The sequence below is a fragment of the Cajanus cajan genome, chromosome 5 (genome assembly GCF_000230855.2).
Source record: "Cajanus cajan strain Asha chromosome 5, NIPB_CcT2T_4, whole genome shotgun sequence".
NCBI lineage: Eukaryota > Viridiplantae > Streptophyta > Magnoliopsida > Fabales > Fabaceae > Cajanus > Cajanus cajan.
This window is the reverse complement of record NC_138521.1, coordinates 462,644-484,127: the sequence shown is the minus strand read 5'-3', so window position 1 is coordinate 484,127 and position 21,484 is coordinate 462,644. Positions and strand designations below refer to the sequence as shown.

The window sequence follows — 21,484 nt, the reverse complement described above, 5'->3', positions numbered from 1 at the left end:
ACTTCAAAATCAGTTTTAACTAAATTAAAATTACTATTAATTATGAGTGCATATACATGCACACACGTCACGGGTTGAAAATGTTTTTCTTGTGGTTTAAGCAAAAATTACATTCATATATGTAAAATGTAAGTAAAGAAACGTTTATGTATCTCACCGTATATATTATTTTATTCGCAGGATGCGGAATTGAAAAAGATGGAAAATTTATCATTGTCAATAATCTAACAAGCCTCTCAATCTTGCATATACATCTTATGACGAATGTGAAGCTGTTTAAAGTTTAAAACTTTTTTAAAAGATTTTTTACTGAAAATAAAAATTTATTTTCGGTAAAATAACTATTTATAGGCTTGTATTTAAATAATTTCTATATTTACTTCAATAGAAGTGTAACAATTTTTTATTAGGTTTACGATTTATTAAAAAATTATTCCGATAATTTGTTATTGACTTAAACATATGCTTCACGATGAAAAAATTGGCTATCAAAGAAAATCCCATATAGAATCCAAAGAAATATTTCTCAAATTGAATTGTTTATGCCAAATGATAGCCTTTATAGAATAAAGCTCCACCGATGAGTGTAAAATTATCCAAATTTTTTATTGTCTAATTTGGTACAAACGGTTTACATCGTGTATAAGACAAAGAAACGAGAGTAATAAACGTTTTCGAGGGACCAAAAACGCTAATATCCTGGTGGGCACGAAACCAAATATTTCAAGTAAATCCACGAGAACGAAGTATATACATATATATAATCAAAAATCGAAAGTACACTTCAGAAAAACAAATAATAATAAACGTTTTATGTTAAAATTTAAAAAAAAACGCTTAATTTGTTTGTGGGGTTTACCTCAACTCTTTATTTTTCTCATTTAAAGGGGCCTTTTCTTTTGAGATGGAGCGGAGGGATTTTTTTGTTTGTCTGGGATTAGGTAATGAACAAAATAGCTCGATTCTTCTCAACTATTACTAGTAATTTTTTTTAACAATAAAGGTATTTAGAAGTTAGTTTATATGTTAATCCAAACAAATCCTTGTAGTATTATTTTCTTTCTTAAATATTTCTTTAAAGTAAGAACACAAAAGTATTAAAAATTATGTTAATTAAACCTTTACTATTAAAAATTTATTCAAATGAATTCCTGAATTTTATTGAAATATATTTAAACCTACGGATATTCAATACTTTAGAAATTAATTATTTAAAAGAGAAAGTAATAATTTTAGTAATTAGTACGAAATTGGTAGTTAATTTTTTGTAAAAGAATCGGTAATAGAGTAAAAAAATATTAAAATGTCATCTAAATACAAATGACTGTGTATAATAACTTTGATAATTTCTATAACCATCGTTCTAAAAATCATACTAAATTTATTTCTGTTTGCTTACCGTCTATATGTAGAGAAAAATATCTTCTCTATTTCATATGTTACTAAATTTTTAAAAGCACAATTCACCATGTTATACTCCATCTATCATTATTATTTATTTAGCTAAATCTTAAGAACTAGAAGAGATAGATAAAAAAAAAAGGAAGATCCTTACTAGAAATGCATATTCATTAATCTCATATTGTTTAGGAGAAATAAATTTTGATAAGTGGCATAAAATTGATATATATTGGTTGGATTTGTTATTAACATGTGTGAAAGGATTTGAATAAGAAAAAAGAAATGAAAAGAGAGAGTAGGTATGTGTGTTGATGGGTTAATAATGATATTTGGGAAATAAATTATACGTTGCTTGGTTTGGTGGTTTTTGCGGGACGAGACAACCTACCAGTTGTTGAAGAGAGAGAGTTTTAACTTTTAATAATAGTGGTTACTTGCTTTGGTTGAGAGAGAGAGAAAGTGAAGTTTTGAAGTGTGAAGTGAGAGAGAGAGAGAGAGAGAGAGAGAGAGAGAGAGAGAGAGAGAGAGATAGAGAGACGGATACTGCTTCTATGAAGATGGGATCTCAAACTCAGCAGCGTCTTCACCACTCTCTTTGATTCTCTTCTTTCTTGAGGTACTTACTTTCTTCAGATCTTCTCTCATTCACACTCTCACATTGCAATAACACTTTGTTTTTCTTCACTCACGCCAACCTCGATGGATGGATCTCCCAACAAGTTTGCATTTTGAGGGAGATCCATTGCTCCCCTCTTTATCTTTCCTATAGATCCACTAACCCTATCTTCAATTTTCCTTTTTCACCATTCCTTTCAAACACACTCAGTGCCTACACTGCTTTTATGTTTAACTTCCACTGATATTATGACTTTCACTGGATTCTGTTGGAATTCCCATTAACAACGAACAAATGCACCCACTGTTTCACTAGCACAGCTCAATGCAACCCTTGCCTTTTTACTTCCTTATGTAAATTTGCTTCCAATGGATCAAGCAAATATCTATAAACATCCTGTTTCTCATATTTCCTTGGCCCTCATAGTCTTATTATTGTAGCCTTTTCTTGATTCACTCACATTGCTTTAGTCACATGCTCAATTCATTCAATACAAGGTTAATTATCTCACTGCATTATCAAGTATCAACTAAGGAAAAATATGGGTTTTCTTTGTAACATTTTCAATAAGTTTTTTTTTTTTTTTCTCGATGCTTCTTCTCTCGATGAATGTGGATATCTATCCATCGGAGTCTTGAATTATGGCTAAAATTCTATTTTAATTGTCTTTTTCATTCCTCTGTTTTGCAGTATTGCTTTGAGTAACGCTTCAACAAACCGGTCCTGTTTCTTAATAACGCCTCTTTTGGGCTGCTTTGAAAAAGTCTGATGGGTTCGAGATTCCCATCTCATCAGCTCAGCAATGGCTTGTATGTATCAGGCCGGCCTGAACAGCCGAAAGAAAAGACTCCGACGATGAGCTCAGTTGCCATGCCCTATACTGGTGGTGACATCAAGAAGTCTGGAGAATTAGGAAAAATGTTCGATATCCCCATGGATGGCTCTAAATCTAGAAAATCCGGTCCCTTAAATAATGCTCCTTCCAGGACAGGATCATTTGCAGGTGCTGCTTCACACTCTGGACCTATCATGCAAAATGCTGCAGCTCGCTCTGTTTATATCACATCTGGTAATGTATCTGCTGGAGGCATGTCTGCTTCAGCCTCAATGAAAAAGACCAACTCTGGTCCATTGAATAAACATGGGGAACCGGTCAAGAAGTCATCTGGCCCTCAATCTGGTGGAGTTACCCGCCAAAACTCTGGTCCAATTCCCCCAGTTCTTCCTACGACCGGTCTTATTACATCTGGCCCATTAAATTCATCTGGGGCTCCAAGGAAAGTGTCTGGTCCATTAGATTCTACTGGATCACTGAAATCATATAGTTCCTTTGTAGCCCACAATCCTGCTGTAACCACTCTTAGCCTAGATGACGAGTATTCCTTCAGGAGGAACTTCCCAAAGCCAATATTGTGGTCTGTGATTCTGATTTTTATAATGGGGTTCATTGCTGGCGGTTTTATTCTTGGAGCAGTCCGCAATGCCATTCTCCTCATTGTTGTCGTAGTACTTTTTGGTACGGTTGCTGCATTATTCACTTGGAATAGTTGTTTTGGAAGGAAAGCCATTGTTGGTTTCATTTCTCGTTATCCAGATGCAGAGCTTAGAACTGCCAAGAATGGGCAATTTGTGAAGGTTTCTGGGGTATGTAACTTAATACTGTCACATGCATGTATAATACAATTAATTAAGCAAATAACCATGGGAAAAACACAGTCCTGCAAACACACACTCACACCAAACGACCCATGCTTTGGTTATTCATTTCTTCATTCATCCATTGCTTGGTCGATATTGCTTTTTATCTGACAGACATGAGTGACATGAATGGCTGGCTCGTGTCTCTTGTATGGAATTGTATCATCTTGCCTCTTGTCTATGTTGTTATATATTCCTAACTGTGGGAAACAGACCAATAATTTATTCTACCTTTTGAAGGTGGTGACCTGTGGTAATGTTCCATTAGAGTCCTCCTTTCAAAAAGTTCCTAGATGTGTATATACATCCACCAGCTTATATGAATATCGAGGATGGGATTCAAAAGCAGCAAACCCAAAACATCGCCGTTTTACATGGGGGCTTAGATCAGCTGAGGTAATTGCATTTATCTGTACGGTCTTCCCTTTTCAGATTGACAAGTTTTCAAATTTTAAAAATATTCAGGATTTCTTGATATGTATTTAGCATGGAGGTGAATTAGATAGTGTGCTTTCTAATTGAATATACTTTACTTAAATGAACTGCTGAGAGATAAACAATAAAGATACCAAACCATATGTAGAATTACAACACAAGCACTGAAAATATATTACTCTAATAATAAATACATGGATCACAGTTTCCCTTGTTACATTATATGAACTGATTAACTTCTATACCATGATTTTAGGACCTAACTAATTATATGTAGTTATGTACAATGAACCTGGACACCAAACTAAATTATAAGCGAAATTACATATCCAACCCCACCCAAAAGCTTGAGCATATAGATAATATCATTTATATGAACCAAGCTTGCTACCTAAGTAACTTATTTGAGTACAGAGGGATCTGGTAAGACATTGGCCATTTGATCCCTTGGAGATAACAAGGTTAGTGATCATATCCCCTAATAATATTTTTTCCTTGATGAAGTGATGGTATACCTTGATGTGTTTTGTCCTGTCACAAAAATTAGATTGGAAGGTGATATGAAAAGCAACTTAATTGTAACATATAAGTGTCATTTGAATTTTGCAAAACCTTTCTAAATTGAAGTTCTCCCAAAAGTTGTTTCATTCAAAGGAGCTAGCAAGCAGATGAAGCCATGGCTTGGTGTTTTTCTTTTGTGCTTGATCTTGTGACCGCATTTTGCTTCTTATTCTTCCTGGCTATATCATACTATTATTACCCCTATTGAGTACACAATTCCAGTAAACAGGATTGTTTACAAGTAGGAGAGCACGCCTAATTGGAATTTATGATTATCTCTTTATCTATGCACCTTCATAAGTAAACCTCTTGTAGGAGCTCTGTTAATATACTTTAGGATACACATGAATGACTTTCACATGCAGAATACAAGAATAGACTAACCACTGTCCCTGCAAAAAGGCATGTTTGGATGGGTAACCCATGAAGTAGTTGTACTTCCTCTTGGGATTTGAGTCTAGGGTCTAACTTAGTCCCACAAATTTGATTTGTAAGGCGAGGATTATCTGAGCTTTAAAAGCACTATTTAAGTTGTCTTTAGGTGATGTGGGACTAAACACACCCTATCAAGGCAATAATTGATGCAGCTCAAAGATGCTGCAATTAAAGTGGGCTAGGGTGACCCAATTAAGGCAGGACTGTTTCTCTTTGCATCCCCTTTTTCTCATTACACCCCTCCTTTGTAAGTTTTAAAATACTCAAAATGCTCCTCCCCCTTCTCCTTCCCTCCCCTTTACGAACATCCCTCCCTCATTCCCTCTCATTGGAACACCCCCCCTGTCTCATCCTCTCCCTTTCTCTCAACATTTCCTCGCTCCTCTCCTTCACCAATGTTGTCTTCTCCAGTGTGTTTCACTTTTTTTATTGTAGGTTGTTGCAGATGTATCGGAAACTAGTTTCCAGAGCTTTTAACAACATTCTTAAAACTAGTTTCCAGAATGTTTTTGCTTCAGAAATATTATAGGGTTCAAAACCCTTCCTCCCCTGTCATTCACCCAAAACTGACAAAAGTCACCTTTGTTTTTTACATTTTGACCTTCGTGCTTTACAGGTCTGTGTTCCCTTTTTCTCCTAATTTTTAACTAACGTGTTCTGTTTTTTTTCTATTAACTTCATTATTATTTTTCATTTTTTGACTTCATTCCTATGTTCTTATTGATCCTAGGTTGATAGTGATTGTGTGTAAACTGTGACTTATTATTTATCATGAATTTCTTTTTGGGTCATTTTTTTGGTTTAGCTTTTGTATATGTTGTGTATATTATATAGTTTGTAGTATAATATTTAAAATAACGATCATCTTGCTTGCCACTACCCTGCTAATAATATTTTTGGAACTGACTGCTTTATGCCTCTATCTGGGATTGATAACTATGATGATAACCATATGACCATTTCGTCTAGCGACAATGACAAATGATACATTCTAATTAGGGGCCAGGAAAGGAAGGAGACACAACTAATGATTGCTGAAGACAATAACACATACTAACATCTTCTTTGACTAGTTCTCCAACACAAAAAGGATTAGAGCCTATGGCTCCTACTATTGTGAAGGGAATCAACCAGGTTTTTCAAGTGCTTCAGAGCAGTTGAACCAAGGTGAGAGATTTGTGTTGCGTAAGCCTTAACATTATGGTGTTGGGCTATGTCTCAAACTCCAAGTGCTTTCACAAAGAGTTGGAATAGTAGCAAAGGGGAAGAAGAGGGATGAGGAGATGGCAATGATCAGTGAAAATGATGTACATGCCATATTTTAATAAGGGAACAACACGACAAGCACCTAAAGAACTCTTTGCTTGAGGTTTGACTCTAACTTATTTGCGTTGTAATAAAACTATCAATGGAGATGGTAACAAATTAATGCTCCATAACACTCATCAAACATTGGTGAGTCCAGTGGGAATTGAGCTCTAACTGAAAGGAAACCCTGAAGCTGAAATGACTCTTGTAATGCTAAAATTTGGTTTCTTGGAGCTTCTTGCACCATCTATTTGAAGTTATTGAAAGGAAAAAACTTTGTTATGATACTATTTCTCTATAGTTCCATCTAGCCTTCTTTTGAAGCCAGAAAAAGTATAAACAGTAATTGTAAGTGACTGAAGAAAAACTTTTTGTCAGTTCCCTTCTAACACTGAATGTACCTTCTTGCTTCTGATCGATGAATTTGGTGGCGTGGGCTATTTACGATGGAATTTATCTTCACTTTGACTATTAAGAATATTCTATTACTCTTAATAGGCATATCGTCATGCTGGTGCGTATACCTATATGGATTGGATTGTAAATTAGTCAAATTAAGCTTCTCGCTATCCTCGTTCGAACTGTTTTTACATGATGGGGGATTTCACAAGAATTTCATGTTGGGGATCAAATACTAATTATATTCTTTTGAGAGGACAAAACTACAAACTGTTTGGATTTTTAATTTTCAGAAGTTAAAATGTTTTGATCCTTTCACCCCCCCACCCCCCCCCCCCCCCCCTCCCCCCAAACACTCTTCTCGCTCCAATTTATCTCTTCCTTAATGTGGCTAGACTGTATCAGCATGCTAATCATGTGTTTTGGATAACATATGAAGCTTCAAGTTTTTATATTCATTTACCTTGCATTTTAATGCAGAGGCATGTGGTGGACTTTTACATATCTGATTTCCAATCTGGATTGAGAGCATTGGTTAAAACAGGCTATGGTGCAAGGGTGACACCTTATGTCGATGATTCCATTGTTATTGATGTTAATCCGGCCAACAAAGACATGTCCCCCGAGTTTCTTCGATGGTTGGCAGAGAGAAAACTTTCTAGCGATGATCGCATAATGCAATTAAAAGAAGGGTAATGTACTTTATCTTCTAGAAAATAAAGTTGGGATACTTGAGGATATCCTTGTGAAACTGTCATTGATGTTTTTGTAGGTACATCAAAGAAGGTAGCACGGTTAGTGTAATGGGAGTTGTTCAAAGAAATGACAATGTGCTTATGATTGTCCCTCCGCCTGAGCCTTTGACTACAGGATGCCAATGGGCCAAATGTATATTTCCTGCTAGCCTTGAGGGTGTTGTTTTGAGATGTGAAGATACGTCAAAGATTGATGTCATTCCAGTGTAGTCATCCTCCTAGGTATTCTTCTTTAAAGAAATGTCCAAAAATGATGGTGGTGGTGGTTGTTGTTTGTATTTTGTAAGCATATACGTGTTGTTGGTAAGTGTGATGATTCTGCCATTGACATGGTGATTTCTTTTTCCCCCACACTCAACTCTAGTTTGTTGTATAGCTAATGAAAATTCTTATTCGTTTATTTTTCCTAAGGATTTTATACCTTTCTAATGGACGTGGTTTCATATAGTGAGAAGTTTTGTGTATTCCAAACAACGTTTGCTGTTTGAATGTGTCAATGGAATCTATCATACACGATTTGTTAATTAGGTGGTGCTAAACTGCTGATAAAAGATTGAATTAACCAATAACTGATTTGCTGACATCATACGAATTTAATCCCTTTTCTATCTTGCAATGCATTTGAAAGTGAATATTAAAAGTAAAGGAGTTCTATGAGGTGCATGGTTTGCTTTCTCTCAATTTTATCTTTTCTTTCAAATGAATTTATCAGGAAAAATCATCGAAGAATGTTGTACTTATGGGTTATCTTTCCCACGGTATTGGTAACTTTCATTATATGGTATTGACTAAATAATATGGCATTAGTTTCTTGCGTTATCATCAAATTAAAACAAAAATTATTTATTCATTTGAGCAGCTATAAGATATTTTAGCATGACCCAAATTCCAAAAGGAGATGGGTTTGGACCGCCATGTGTGTGGATTGGGTACGAGGGGATAGCAACACTTTCATGATATATAAGACTACCTAATGATTTATGATGATATGTACGTATGCTATTAATATAAAATAGAAGGGGGGAAATGGGGTAAGTGAAACGTGTAATGCATAGAAGACAGAGTAAGAAAGAAAAGGTACGTGTTGAGTAGGGGTAGCTTGTGGAGTGACGTGTACCCTGGCGAAGCGCAATACTCCCAAATAAATCTCATGTCACATGGTTTTGGAATGGTAATGAGATGGATAAAGTCGGCGTGTCCATGATGGTGTTGGTGTTGGTATTGATGTGCTTCTCTGTTACTAATGGAGATGAAGAAGAGGAGAGGAAGAAAGCATCTTTGTGGGAGTGGGAGAAACTCAGAACTGCTTACCCTGCCTATTCAGCACTTTTTTCTTCAAATATTGCTCGCACTTTTAAGGGCCTTCTCACTCATTTCTTTCGTCCAAATATAGAGTAAGTAAAACTAGCTTCAATTTAAGGCTAAAACAAGTAGTGTGTATATATATAATGTGAAATCATGTTATGTTATTTGAAAAAGCTTTAGAAGAGGCAATGAAGGACAAGGCGTGAGAGGAGGAGAGGTGGTGAAGGAAGCTGTGGCAAAAAGCATAGATACCGTCGGGGATGCCGCTAAAGCAGCAGCGGAAACAGTGCACAATGTGAAGGAGAGGACCTTGTCGCAGAACAAACAAACACAACGTCAAAACGAGCTCTGATTCTCTTCTCATCCTTAACCCGCAACCACACTAGCTGCTTCATTTCTTATACTTTCTATTGCTCATAATAAATATAAATATCTGTAACAAGCTCAAGCTGTATCAAGTTGTTTCAACGTTCAAACACTTGTTAATAACATAAGATGTGTCTGTTTTAGTCAAATTTTACTTTCCCATCACTCTTGATCTTCCTTTCACGTTGGATTCGCAAACTTTACGATATAAGTATTTATCGGCAGCAACGCCGAGGAATGATGACAAAATGATTCTATTATTACACATACTATTATTATACAGGGCATCTATTAGTGTCGATAATCATATAAAAATAAAAATAAAACATACAAATAAGATGGATGTTAGAATTGAATGAAAGTGAAAATAATATAAAACATCACAATAGTGGAGCAATTCAATTTATTAACATGGTAGTTAGATAAATAATAAAAACTAATTAATGAATTGTAAGTTAAAATATCGATAAATAAGGTATTATTGAAAAAATATATATTGTTAGTATACTTTTTTGCCAATTATTGATATTACTACGATAAGGTAACAAATAAATTGAGATAAAAAACATATTTTAACAGTAACTCAAAAAAGAAACAAAGAGCTTAAATCATAAGTTTATTATTAAAATTTATTAAGTACCTTAAAAAAAAAGGTGACTGGTGGTCAGACCTTACATGAGTCAAACTTTGTCCTGATATAAACTTATCATCTATCTACAAAATAAAAAAAAAATAAAAGAAATACAAAAAAAATCAATGCTTAGTTACTTGGTTATAACTTATAAGCCTATGGTGCATTGTTGTATAGCCATTTTCAGATTTAACTAAAATTTATTAATAAAAAAAATAGAGAGAATAATAAACATTTTATGTTATAAACATAATAATTAACAGATAAAATTTTACAAACGAGGAAAAACTATTTAAATTGAGGCATTTAACCTTCTAATAAATTTAGATTGAATGCGAGGGTAATTTAATTACATGAACTTAGATTAGGAAGGGGTCAACGAGCGAAGTGGATGCCTATTTTCAATATCTTTCTCTTTTAAGTACGTACTTTATATTTATTTTCATTTTCAATACTTGTTTTGTATTTTATTTTTATTTTTGTTAAGTATTGAGTATATGTGTATCTATCCTATATTTATTTAAAAATTAATTAAATAATTTTATTGTAAAAGGTTTAGAAAATAAGAATTCTAATACAGAGTAATAATTATAAAATCATATTAATTAAATTTTATTCAGTATAAATTTAAAATAGATTAAAAATTACATAAGTTTTAAGTAAATTTTATAAATAAAAAAAAGTAAATTAAGTTTCTATAAACTTAAAGTGAGAATATGGAGATGAGACAGGTATAGGAAAAGTAACTATATATCCATTTTCATTTCAATAATTTATTAAATGGACTATTTTTCATAAAAGTTTGGACGAGTTTGAACATTATCTACGAGTACAAATTTATTTGTTATTCCTAACTTAGATCAACATAAGCTAAGTTCAATTATTATTGGCTAAAAATCTAATTTGGTCCTTTATAATATTTGTTTGTTTCAATTTAGTCCTATTTTAATTTTTGGTTTCAATTTAGTTCCTAATAATTTAAATTATTGCAATGTCGGACTTTCGTCCAAATTATTTAGACCGAGTTAATTGTTGGTCACGTGGATGCCACGTAGATGCATAGGTAGATGCCAAATTTTTTTATGCATCTGGAACCAGAATGACCCGTTCTGAAACCGGAACTATCCGTTCTGGTTGCACTCATGGTGTGTAAATTTTGCATCTGGAATGGCCCGTTTCAGTTGCAATATTTAACACCAACGAGTGCATCAGAACGAGACGTTCTGAAATCAGAACGAGACGTTCTTAAATCAGAACGGGTCGTTCTGGTTCCCAAAACGAGTCATTCTGGGTTCAGAACAGGTTGTTCCAGAACGCCAACCACTCCACACAATGCAACAATGTGGTTCAAAGATTGCAAAAAAACCATTTACACATACACAAATTTTTTTATCTAAAAAATAATATATTTAAAGAATAAAAATTATAATCTAATATATATATATATATATATATATATATTTATTTAAATTATCGTATGTATAAAATATAAATTTCGAGGAGTTATTCATTTATCTCATATTTGTCAAACTTTTGTGCTTTCTATTTATTGTATATGTTGATAAAAAAAATCAAAATTGTAAAAATTTATATCACATATAAAAAACATCTTTATATGATAAATAAATTAAACTTGATTTTTATAAGATTTAACATATTTATTTTTATATTTTTATTAGTGTTAAATTATTATTAAGTAGATTTTTAAGATTGTAGTTCTAACCAAACATTTTAAAAAATGTCTATGACAGATAAATATATCATATTTATAACATGTATTTTTAATGAAAATTAGGTTTAAATCTGTTAAATTATAATATATCATAATCTGACCTAGTTTATTTTCATCCTTAATCATAATTGTAGATATAAAAACTTGTAAAAAATAATTGTAATATATATATATAGTTTTAAAAATTATATGAAATTTTTAATATTACAAATATATGAACAAGTACTGTCTCCACGATCTAAAATTTCTGGATCCGTCACTGACTATAATCATCCACCGTTTGTGTTTGGCATTCTAGAATCAGAACGGTCCATTAAAAAAAATTTGCATCCACCTATGCATCCACGTGTCATCCACGTGACCAACAGTTAACTCCGTCTAAATAATTTGGACGGAAGTCCGACATTGCAATAATTTAAATTATTAGGGACCAAATTAAAACCAAAAATTAAAGTAAGACTAAATTGAAATAAACAAATATTATAAGGGACCAAATTAAGTTTTTAGCCATTATTATTTTAAATTTTTACAATTTGTAATTATTAGTCAATAATAAAATGTAATTTGATAGATGTTTAGCTCAATTCTCATATTTAAGAGTTTATAATGTGTAAATATGATATTCAAATGAATGAACACCTTTATATTATTATAGCATTCTTTGTTAATCAATTTTTTAAAAATTCTTCTTTCTTGATTCCTACCTTCAATAACTAAGGCATTTACATCTTATCGTAGGCATGACAATAGGGCCGGACGGGTCCGAGTTTCATAATACCCGTTCTCATCCCCGTTATTCAAACCCATCCACATCCTTGCCTCCGATACTTGATAAGTATGTAATTTTCATCTCATCTCCATCCCCGTCAGATATAGGGTATACGAGTACTCGTACTTATACTCGTAAAAAATTAATTAAATATTTTTTGCAAAAAAAACACAATATTTTTATCTTAACTTTAGAAACACTAATTCTTAAATATTAAAATTCTTTAAAATAATCAAATCGAAGACAAGTATTAAACCGAGAATGGGTAAGTATATATTTATCCTTGTTCCTGATTTAATATTTCGAGTTTTATCCGTATTCGTATCTGATCAAATCGAGTATTTCCCTTTAAAGTCAAAAAGAATTCGGATACTACCCATGAATACAAGTTTATTTGTCATTCCTACTCATCGATAACTTTATTGTTCTACTACCAATTCTAGCATTCTTTAAATATTATTTTCTCACTTTATCTTTGCCATTCTCTATATTATATAAGGTACAAATTAATATTTTTTAAAATTTATTTAATACAACTTATACTTAACATGAATTGGTATCTTTGATAATTAGCCACCTAAAACAAAAAATTTTGTAAATTTTGTCAAAATGTCTGTTAATTTGTAAGTTTTTGATTTTTATGAAGGTGTCCGTTAATTTTTAAAGATGTTTGTTGATTTTCTAATGTATCAATACTTGTTGATTTTTCAATATATGATTGATTGTGATCAAATTTGTTTACTTTCAAATTATAAAATGTAATTTTTAAAACTATGGTGTATAATTGTTAGACATAGTTTTAAAAAATATTTTATAAAATAGTATATATTCTATAATAAAGATAGGTATGTATTGATAAGTGTCAATTTTATCTAAAAAATTTAATTTTTTTTTTACATTTATTTAGCTAGGTTCAAAAGAAAAAATTATTTTTAATCCTAAAAATATTGTGAATATTAAAAGGATGTATAAATTGTTTAGTTGTGAAGAATTGATATTGTTGGACTAATGAACCTCATTTTCTTGCAGATTTGGTCAATTTACCTAATTTTTTAATGAACCAAAAAACATTATTTATTACATTTAATAATACTAATAATAATAAATGAACCAAATAATATTTTACAAAACAAATTATTATTTAATTATTAAATATGAATTAATACATCATTTATTGGATGTTAAGCAATGATTAGATTACAAATTTAATAACGAAGAAATAAATATTAAGGGTATGTTTGGAAAAAGAAAAATAGAGGAGAAGAGTAGGAAAGAGAAAAGTAGCAAGTGAAAGTTAAAAATGAGTGTTGTTTAATAAAAGAGAGTTAAAAGGAGAAGTGTGGAAATGTTGTGGGACCCACATCAAAAAATTTTCTCTGAAAAGTTAGTCAAAAAATAATAAATAACGAATATAATTTTTATTTATTATATTTTAAATAAAAAGGTGATTATGTTATATATATAATTAAGTAAAAATAATAATAATAAATAAATATAATAATAAAAACAATTTTCATTTATATTTTAAATTAAATTTATTATGAATATTATATTTATTTATTTTTAAACAAAATTATTGGTAAAAATAATCAATTTTCACTCTTTTTTCCTTTTATCAAACAATTTTTATTTTTATTTTATTTTCTTGTACTCCAGACTTTTTTTTTCTACTCTTTTCTTCTTTTGTTTAGTAAGTAAAAGTAGATTTTTAAAAAAGAAGTCTATTTAGACTAACGGTCCGCTTAGACAAATAACTTAATTAAAATTTTATTTAATAAATTCTTATATAATAATAATTAATATTTTAACCGTTTAAAGTTTAATAAGTTACTATATTTAAATATATATGTTGACAAACACTATTACTATTTTAAAGTATTTAGACGTATTATTATTTAAATACTTATAAAATGTGATTTAATTTTAAAAATTAAAATTAAATCTTGATTGGAAATAAAATAAATTTTTTAAAAATATTAAATATTTTTTAAAATGGAATTATATATAATAATAATAATAATAATAAATATAAAAAAAATATAATCCCCATTTATCTAATTTTAATTTATAAAAAAATTTAATAATAAAATATGAAAAATCAATTATATACATTCTTTCACCTTCTTGTTCAAGTCTTCAGATGGTGCCCATGCATTATGGCCAGTAGCCACAGTATCCTTAAAAAGAATCTCCATCTCAGGTAAACTTTAAACTTTGTGTCTTCAGGATATTCCTATAATTAAAAATTCAATTCCCTTAATATTTAAGAAATCAAATAAATAAAAAAAATGGATATATAACTTAAAATTGAAATAAAATTACATTAATCTTGTGTTGTCACCACTCTTCAGTTGCTGCAATAGTCTGTGAAACATGATCCCATCCAACTCTTTCCCTTGAGTTTGTCCACAGTTGCCAATCTTTTTTCAAAAGAGCACATTTGTTTCTCATTTGCTTATATTCATATGATAATCTAGTTTGTTTATTAAAATTTTTGATCAAGTTTGACCACCCAATCTTATTAGAATGGGCGTTTGACTACCATTACTAATTACCTAACCTGAATTTGGCAAAAGAAAGAAAGAAAAACTGAATTTATGCAAAATAAAGAAGAAAAAAAACTCAATTAATTTTTCAGGCAAAACCTGAATTTATGGGTGATCAAATATGAGAAAAAAGAAATATAGCACTGTTCGTTAAAAAAAAAAAAAATTAAAATAAAAAAAACTAAAATAAATTTATCCTGAATTAAAATGTTATTGCATGATTTTATTGAATGTTAAGGCATAAAAAATGAAAAAAAAAAAAATCTAAGGGAGTGTGCGTGGTGGGAGGGCAAAGAGTGAGTGATAGATAGTACATGTTAAGGTCGTCTCTGACTCTGAGCGAGAGAGGATCTGATTCTGATTCTGAATTCTGAGTTCTGAATTGTGAATTGTGAATTGTGAATTGTGATTTGCAGACAGAGAGAAAAGAGATGGCGGTGCAGCCTGGTGGTTCCAAGTCGAAATCGAGCAAGAGAGACACTGACACAGTTCACTCTCCCCTCGTCACCTATGCTTCCATGATTTCTCTCCTCACACTCTGTCCTCCATTTGTCATTCTCTTGTAAGTAATCTGATGAACCCTATGATTTCATTGTAGATCTATTCTGATCCGAAACGCATGCAGATGGTACACCATGACACTTGCTCATGGATCTCTTCTCCAAACCTTTGATTACTTGAGCCAAAACGGGCTACAGGGCTTCCTACTTATATGGCCCAAGCCCACTGCCACTGCTTGCAAAATCATCGCCATCTACGCTGCTTTTGAAGCAGCGCTTCAGCTTCTTCTCCCCGGCAACACCGTTTACGGCCCTATTTCCCCAACCGGCCACCGCCCTGTCTACAAGGTCAATTCAACTCACATGCCTTTCATTTTATTATTATTATTATTATTATTATTATTATTTATTATAACACACTTTCTCCTTTCCATTCTTCAGGCAAATGGTGTCGCAGCTTATTTAGTCACCTTGGTTACTTATATTGCCCTTTGGTGGTAAGCCTTTCAACTTGTTTGCCATTTTTTACACCTCAGGCTCAATGCTGATTTCTCTTGTGCATTTTTCAGGTTTGAGATTTTCGACCCCACTATTGTTTATGATCGTTTGGGGGAAATATTTTCAGCGCTTATCTTCGGGAGCTTTGTCTTCTGTGTTTTCTTATACATAAAAGTGAGACACCAAAAAATGCCCCAAATTATAAACTATTTCTTTCGTATTAATTTACAACCAAATTACTCACTTGGGTTATGTTTGCTACTTGCTAGGGTCATTTGGCACCATCTTCCACAGATTCAGGCTCTTCTGGAAACATAATCATTGATTTTTACTGGGTAAACTAATCTTTGCCTTTTACTTTCGCTAAACAGTGTTGCACCAAGGTCTCTGTTTAATTGTTTATTTTGCATTGAAATTCAAAAGATTGTAAAAGAATAAAATGAATGATGAGAAAAGTATGCATATGTCACTTGATAAATCTCCATGGACTGATTCTATGTCACTTGATGGTTTCATGCCTTTCGAGGATTAATATCTTGTCATCCTTGCAGGGTATGGAGCTCTATCCACGCATAGGAAAATATTTTGACATAAAAGTTTTCACAAACTGCAGATTCGGAATGATGTCATGGGCTGTTCTTGCATTGACCTACTGCATAAAGCAGGTTGAGTCTCAAACTATTTATTCTTTGTATAAATGTTGAAGCCAAGTATCTGCTTATATCATCTGCAGGTTTGGTGATTGTGCTGTCCAACATTTAGTTGGTTTACTCAGCAAGTCTGGATTAATTGCTGACACTTGTAGAAATAGCTTGAGCCTGGGGCCTTGGTAGTTGGCAGAGCAAGCTTTACAGAAGCTCAGAACCATCTCTACTTTTGAATATAGTTGTCTTTTGATGTGGTTCAATATATGATATTGATATGTAACATATTCATCTTTATGTAGTTGGACTTGGTTGGTTGCCCTGATGGTACCGACTTACTACCATCATGAGAATGTTGTGATGGTCCTGATGGATTCAATACTAGATGAATCAGGAACACATTTTTTTTCCATAAATTTATTTCGTGATGCTTCCTCCCTCAGTTAATCTTTCTAATGTTTGTCTTCTCTTGTCTTAACAGTATGAAGAAAATGGAAAAGTAGCTGACTCAATGCTTGTAAATACTGCATTAATGCTGGTATACATTACCAAGTTTTTCTGGTGGGAAGCTGGATATTGGAACACAATGGATATTGCACATGATCGAGGTTTGCATATGTTCGATTCTTATTTCTATTGGATTTTGACATACCTATTCTTTCCCTTTGTTCTATTATTTTGTACTTTTGAAGCTCTATTCTTGTTTCTATTGGACATACCTGTTCTTTTCCTTTGCCATACTATTTTGTACTTTTGAAGCTCTATTATTGTATCTGTTGTGTGTACCTGTTCTTTCCCTTTGTTCGACTGTTTTGTACTTTTGAAGTGTGGTTACTAAATTAGAAAGAACAATATTTGGGAGTATTGTAAGTTGCAACTATCCATTGAAGACTTTTTCTGATAAGAAAAAAATTTGACTTCAATAGTTTGCATAGGTTATTAATATTATATCTTTGATGGCATACATTATTGCTAAATTCATTATACATGTTGCTTTTTAACTTCTTTATTGTCTTACTAAATCTTATAGCACTTAAATCTGGCAGCTGGATTTTATATTTGCTGGGGTTGCTTGGTGTGGGTTCCATCAGTGTATACATCTCCTGGAATGTACCTTGTCAACCATCCTGTATATCTTGGCACCCAGGTACCATCCCCATCCTGTTTGTGTGACTCATGTTGTAGTTCAGTGGTGGTGTAGGAACAAGAATGAAGTTAGAGCTGATAGTGGAGTGACCACCAGAGTTTTTCTTATTTTTAATCTTTTTCATGTCCCAATTTTTCTGAAATTTTCTATTCCTGTCTTACAGCTAGCAGTCACAATTTTAGTAGCTGGCATTCTTTGCATATACATCAACTATGACTGTGACAGGCAAAGGCAAGAATTTCGTAGGACAAATGGAAAATGCACGGTCTGGGGAAAAGCTCCATCAAAGGTGTAAATACATAGTACTTTCTGTGTAAATTTTCATTTGGAGTTTATATTCTATAGAATGTATGTCAGATTTGAATGCTAACCAAAATACTTGCTAGTAGATTTGCACAAGCTATAGACATAATAAAAATAAATTTGCAGATAGAGGCCTCATATACTACTACTGCTGGGGAAACTAAAAGAAGCCTTCTTTTAACCTCTGGATGGTAAGTCTTCATTTAAATTTATGTAAACACAAAATTGTGGTAATTAATGCTAGAGAGTAGTGATTATTGAAAAGCTGAGACCATACTTTCCTGGCTGCCTCCTGTTCCCTGATTAAGGGAGGAGTTTGTGCTCACCACTTGTTGGGCTTGATTCCAGAAATTTGATTTAAAATATATCATAATTCTGTAAAGTTTATATTGGTAGTTTAGATTCTTATATGAATGTTATTTGTTAACCAGAGGTGGCTTTTAATTTCTAAATTGGCATAATCTGACGTAATGTTTGCTTAGAACAAAAATTCTGCCTTAAAAATAATCAATTCACTTTTACTGTGGTACCTGCAGGTGGGGATTATCTCGTCATTTTCATTATGTCCCTGAAATATTAGCTGCTTTCTTCTGGACAGTCCCGGCTCTTTTCAATCATGTAAGTGTCCCTTTTAGTTTGTACAATTTGAAGTTTGGAGAGCAATGTTAACTTGATCTTTTTTCCCTTGCAGTTTTTGCCTTACTTCTACGTGATATTTCTTACCATTCTTCTCTTTGATCGAGCAAAACGAGACGATGATCGATGCAGATCCAAGTAAGCATTCATTTCTATGATTTTATCTATTGATGTTGAGCATTTTTCTATTCAGCATGCCCTCTTAAGCTTCATCTATGGCTACAAACGGTTTTCTTTTGAGTTACAACTTATTGGTCGGATAAATAGGCATATTTTTTTTTTAATCAAAATGAAATCAACGACATACTGGTAGCCCAATTAGACTGCTTCTAATGTTTGCAAATCACAGTATACAGCAATAAAATATTGAGACCATCTCAACTTCGCATGGTAGTGCTGTGCTACTAAAAGTCTAAAACAGAAATTTAACAAAAAAATGTCTTATGTTTCCAATTCGTATTGCCATAAAAAATATTTTCTAAAAGCAGCACGATTATGAAAAATAAAAAGAATAGTTCTTCAAAGCCAATATTTTATTTATCATAGAATCGAGTTGAACTTTTCATTACCAAAAGTTTGGAATATTCTGTAGTTCTGGATCAGCTCCAGTTGAAGAACGAAGTTGAAAATTTTCACTATTGCACGCAGGTATGGCAAGTTCTGGAAGTTATATTGCGACAAGGTACCTTACAGAATCATTCCAGGAATGTACTGACGATGGCTTGTCTGGAATATACTGAAGAATGATTATTGCGGCAATGTACCTTAAAGAATCATTCCAGTACCACTTGGTCTTGGCTTTTATGCCCATCTGAAAACTAAGGACGCCATCTGTAGCTTTATGTTATTTACCGCTTTTGCTTGGTTACGTAGACTTTCGCCCAGAACAAATTAATTATTGAACCAGATTTTTTAAGCTAATGTCGCCACTCGATTTTGGCTTCAGCTGTGTTCATTTCTTTATCTATGAAGTCAAAATCGTCTCTTTCTGGCTGCTAATGACTTCTGAGAAAGGTGTATTGGTACAATTTAAGTTTTTTACTTTTGCGGGAGCATGTGAAGGTAGGTTGCGTAAACATATTTTATATACATTTTAATAGATGGAGCACAGGGCTATTTTTTTTTTTTGGGTTAATAAAAGTCTATTCAAACTTAGATTACACAAGTTTAAATTGCAGATAGTTTTATCTAGTTATAGTTATTCAATTAGTTCTTGAGTGTTGTTGAGGGATCTTTAGGTTTGTTGAGTGAAATTGTAGTGGAAGAAGCGAATATGCATTCAAACATTGGAGCGCATGAGAGTTATTTATTCTCCCTTTAGCAATCTTTTTTCTTTCCTTCTCTTTATCCTTTTTATTTTACATTTTGAAAACTATTTTAACAAATTAGGAAATTAGTTTTCGAAATAAGAAAAGGGTGAGGGAAAAAATGAGCACAAAATGAAACTCCTGGAAAGTTGTGTAGGTACCATCACTTTGACCTAGATTTATTTTAAAGAGGATTCCTAGCAATAATTCAATTTTTTTATGCATTTATAACAATTCTTTCCTTCATTACTACCACTAAACCGGCCTTAATAGTATCTAGTAAGTAGTAACACTCCACAGCACAAATATCAAAATATAGGCTTGAAAGTTTAAGGTTGATTTTATATGCGGAACAAAGGAAAAGTTCATTTTTCATACATTGTTTTATTTTATTTTATTTCTCTCTGTTTGCTTAGTATTATGTAATGGCCTGATATGATAGACAATGTACGCCAACATAACATATTTAAGATACTGAATCCGGGTAGAAGCTAGAAACAGAGGTATCCACCATAATGTATTGTGAAGTTGAGAAGTCCCTCTCCTTGTGGGTGAAATTCCTTACAGCTGGAACAGTCCCTCTAATAAATGGCAAAATTAAAAAGCTGATCCAAACATTCTTTCTGCTGTGTGATATAAAGTAACATGGAAAAAGTACGGTTTCTATAAGACATAAATAATGCTACTGCAGTGAATTAAGTGCGTCTTTGGAATGATATCTCTATCTGATGCATAACAGACAATTCATGTCAAAGAGGCCAAATGACGCAAAAGCAATACCGAGTTGCCGCGTCTATTGCCTCTCAACCTAAAACCAAACATTACCATCATTAGTTTTTTAAACATGTCCATCAATAAATATTATATAAATTTATAATTTATTGTGCCCATAAGCATAGCAAAAATACAATTTCAATTAATGCTAATGAAATTAATATTTGACGTTAATTTAATAAAAATGTAACATGAGTGTAAAGTCTATAATCTTATTCCCTTATATTTTGATACATTACTATTTACCATTAATTCATTTTATAATATAATTAAATAGAAGTAAAAAATTGTCAAATATTAGGGGAAAGATAGGGTAATCTATTTCTTACGTCAACATCTATTTACTAAATTCATATAATAAATTAAATGATATTTCTTGAAAATATCAATGAAGGGAGTGTATTAGATTGAGATTTTAAATAACAATTTTAGTATGAAAAAGTCTCGTAGAATTTAATAAATTTTAAAAGATTTTGTAAGGATATCGTGACTTTTAATATTTTTTTAAAAGACTTTTAAAACTTGAATTTTTATCAAAATTTTGTAATTCAAATTTTAATGGATTTATATTATAAAATTTTAAAAAAAATTATGGATTTTATAAGAAAAAATGGATTTGCAATACTATAAGATTTAATAAAAAAATATAACATAAATAGTAAAGAAAAATAAAATCAACATAATTTTTTAATCTTTTGACAGATAATTAATTTTAATG

General features: G+C 31.9%; 2 protein-coding genes across 3 annotated transcripts; both read left to right on the top strand.

The window, feature by feature from the left end:
- Positions 1-1,786: 1,786 nt before the first annotated feature.
- On the top strand, positions 1,787-8,018 carry LOC109807859 (protein SHOU4). 2 transcript variants are annotated; one of them, XM_020370535.3, is made up of 5 exons: positions 1,787-2,017; positions 2,708-3,661; positions 3,956-4,111; positions 7,334-7,545; positions 7,626-8,018. In XM_020370535.3, exons 2-5 carry the CDS (start codon positions 2,786-2,788, stop codon positions 7,816-7,818), a joined length of 1,437 nt encoding a protein of 478 aa, XP_020226124.1. In that variant the 5' UTR covers positions 1,787-2,017; positions 2,708-2,785; the 3' UTR covers positions 7,819-8,018. The 2 variants fall into 2 exon arrangements, with proteins under 2 accessions (XP_020226124.1, XP_082930798.1); XM_083074672.1 differs by lacking the exon at positions 1,787-2,017 and adding an exon at positions 2,087-2,514.
- Positions 8,019-15,134: 7,116 nt separating this feature from the next.
- DWF5 (Ergosterol biosynthesis ERG4/ERG24 family) lies at positions 15,135-19,684 on the top strand. The gene is made up of 14 exons (XM_020370761.2): positions 15,135-15,279; positions 15,374-15,519; positions 15,583-15,805; positions 15,899-15,954; positions 16,027-16,129; positions 16,225-16,290; positions 16,507-16,620; positions 17,081-17,207; positions 17,646-17,746; positions 17,910-18,035; positions 18,176-18,240; positions 18,586-18,667; positions 18,741-18,823; positions 19,334-19,684. Exons 2-14 carry the CDS (start codon positions 15,389-15,391, stop codon positions 19,398-19,400), a joined length of 1,344 nt encoding a protein of 447 aa, XP_020226350.1. The 5' UTR covers positions 15,135-15,279; positions 15,374-15,388; the 3' UTR covers positions 19,401-19,684.
- The last annotated feature ends 1,800 nt before the right edge of the window (positions 19,685-21,484 follow it).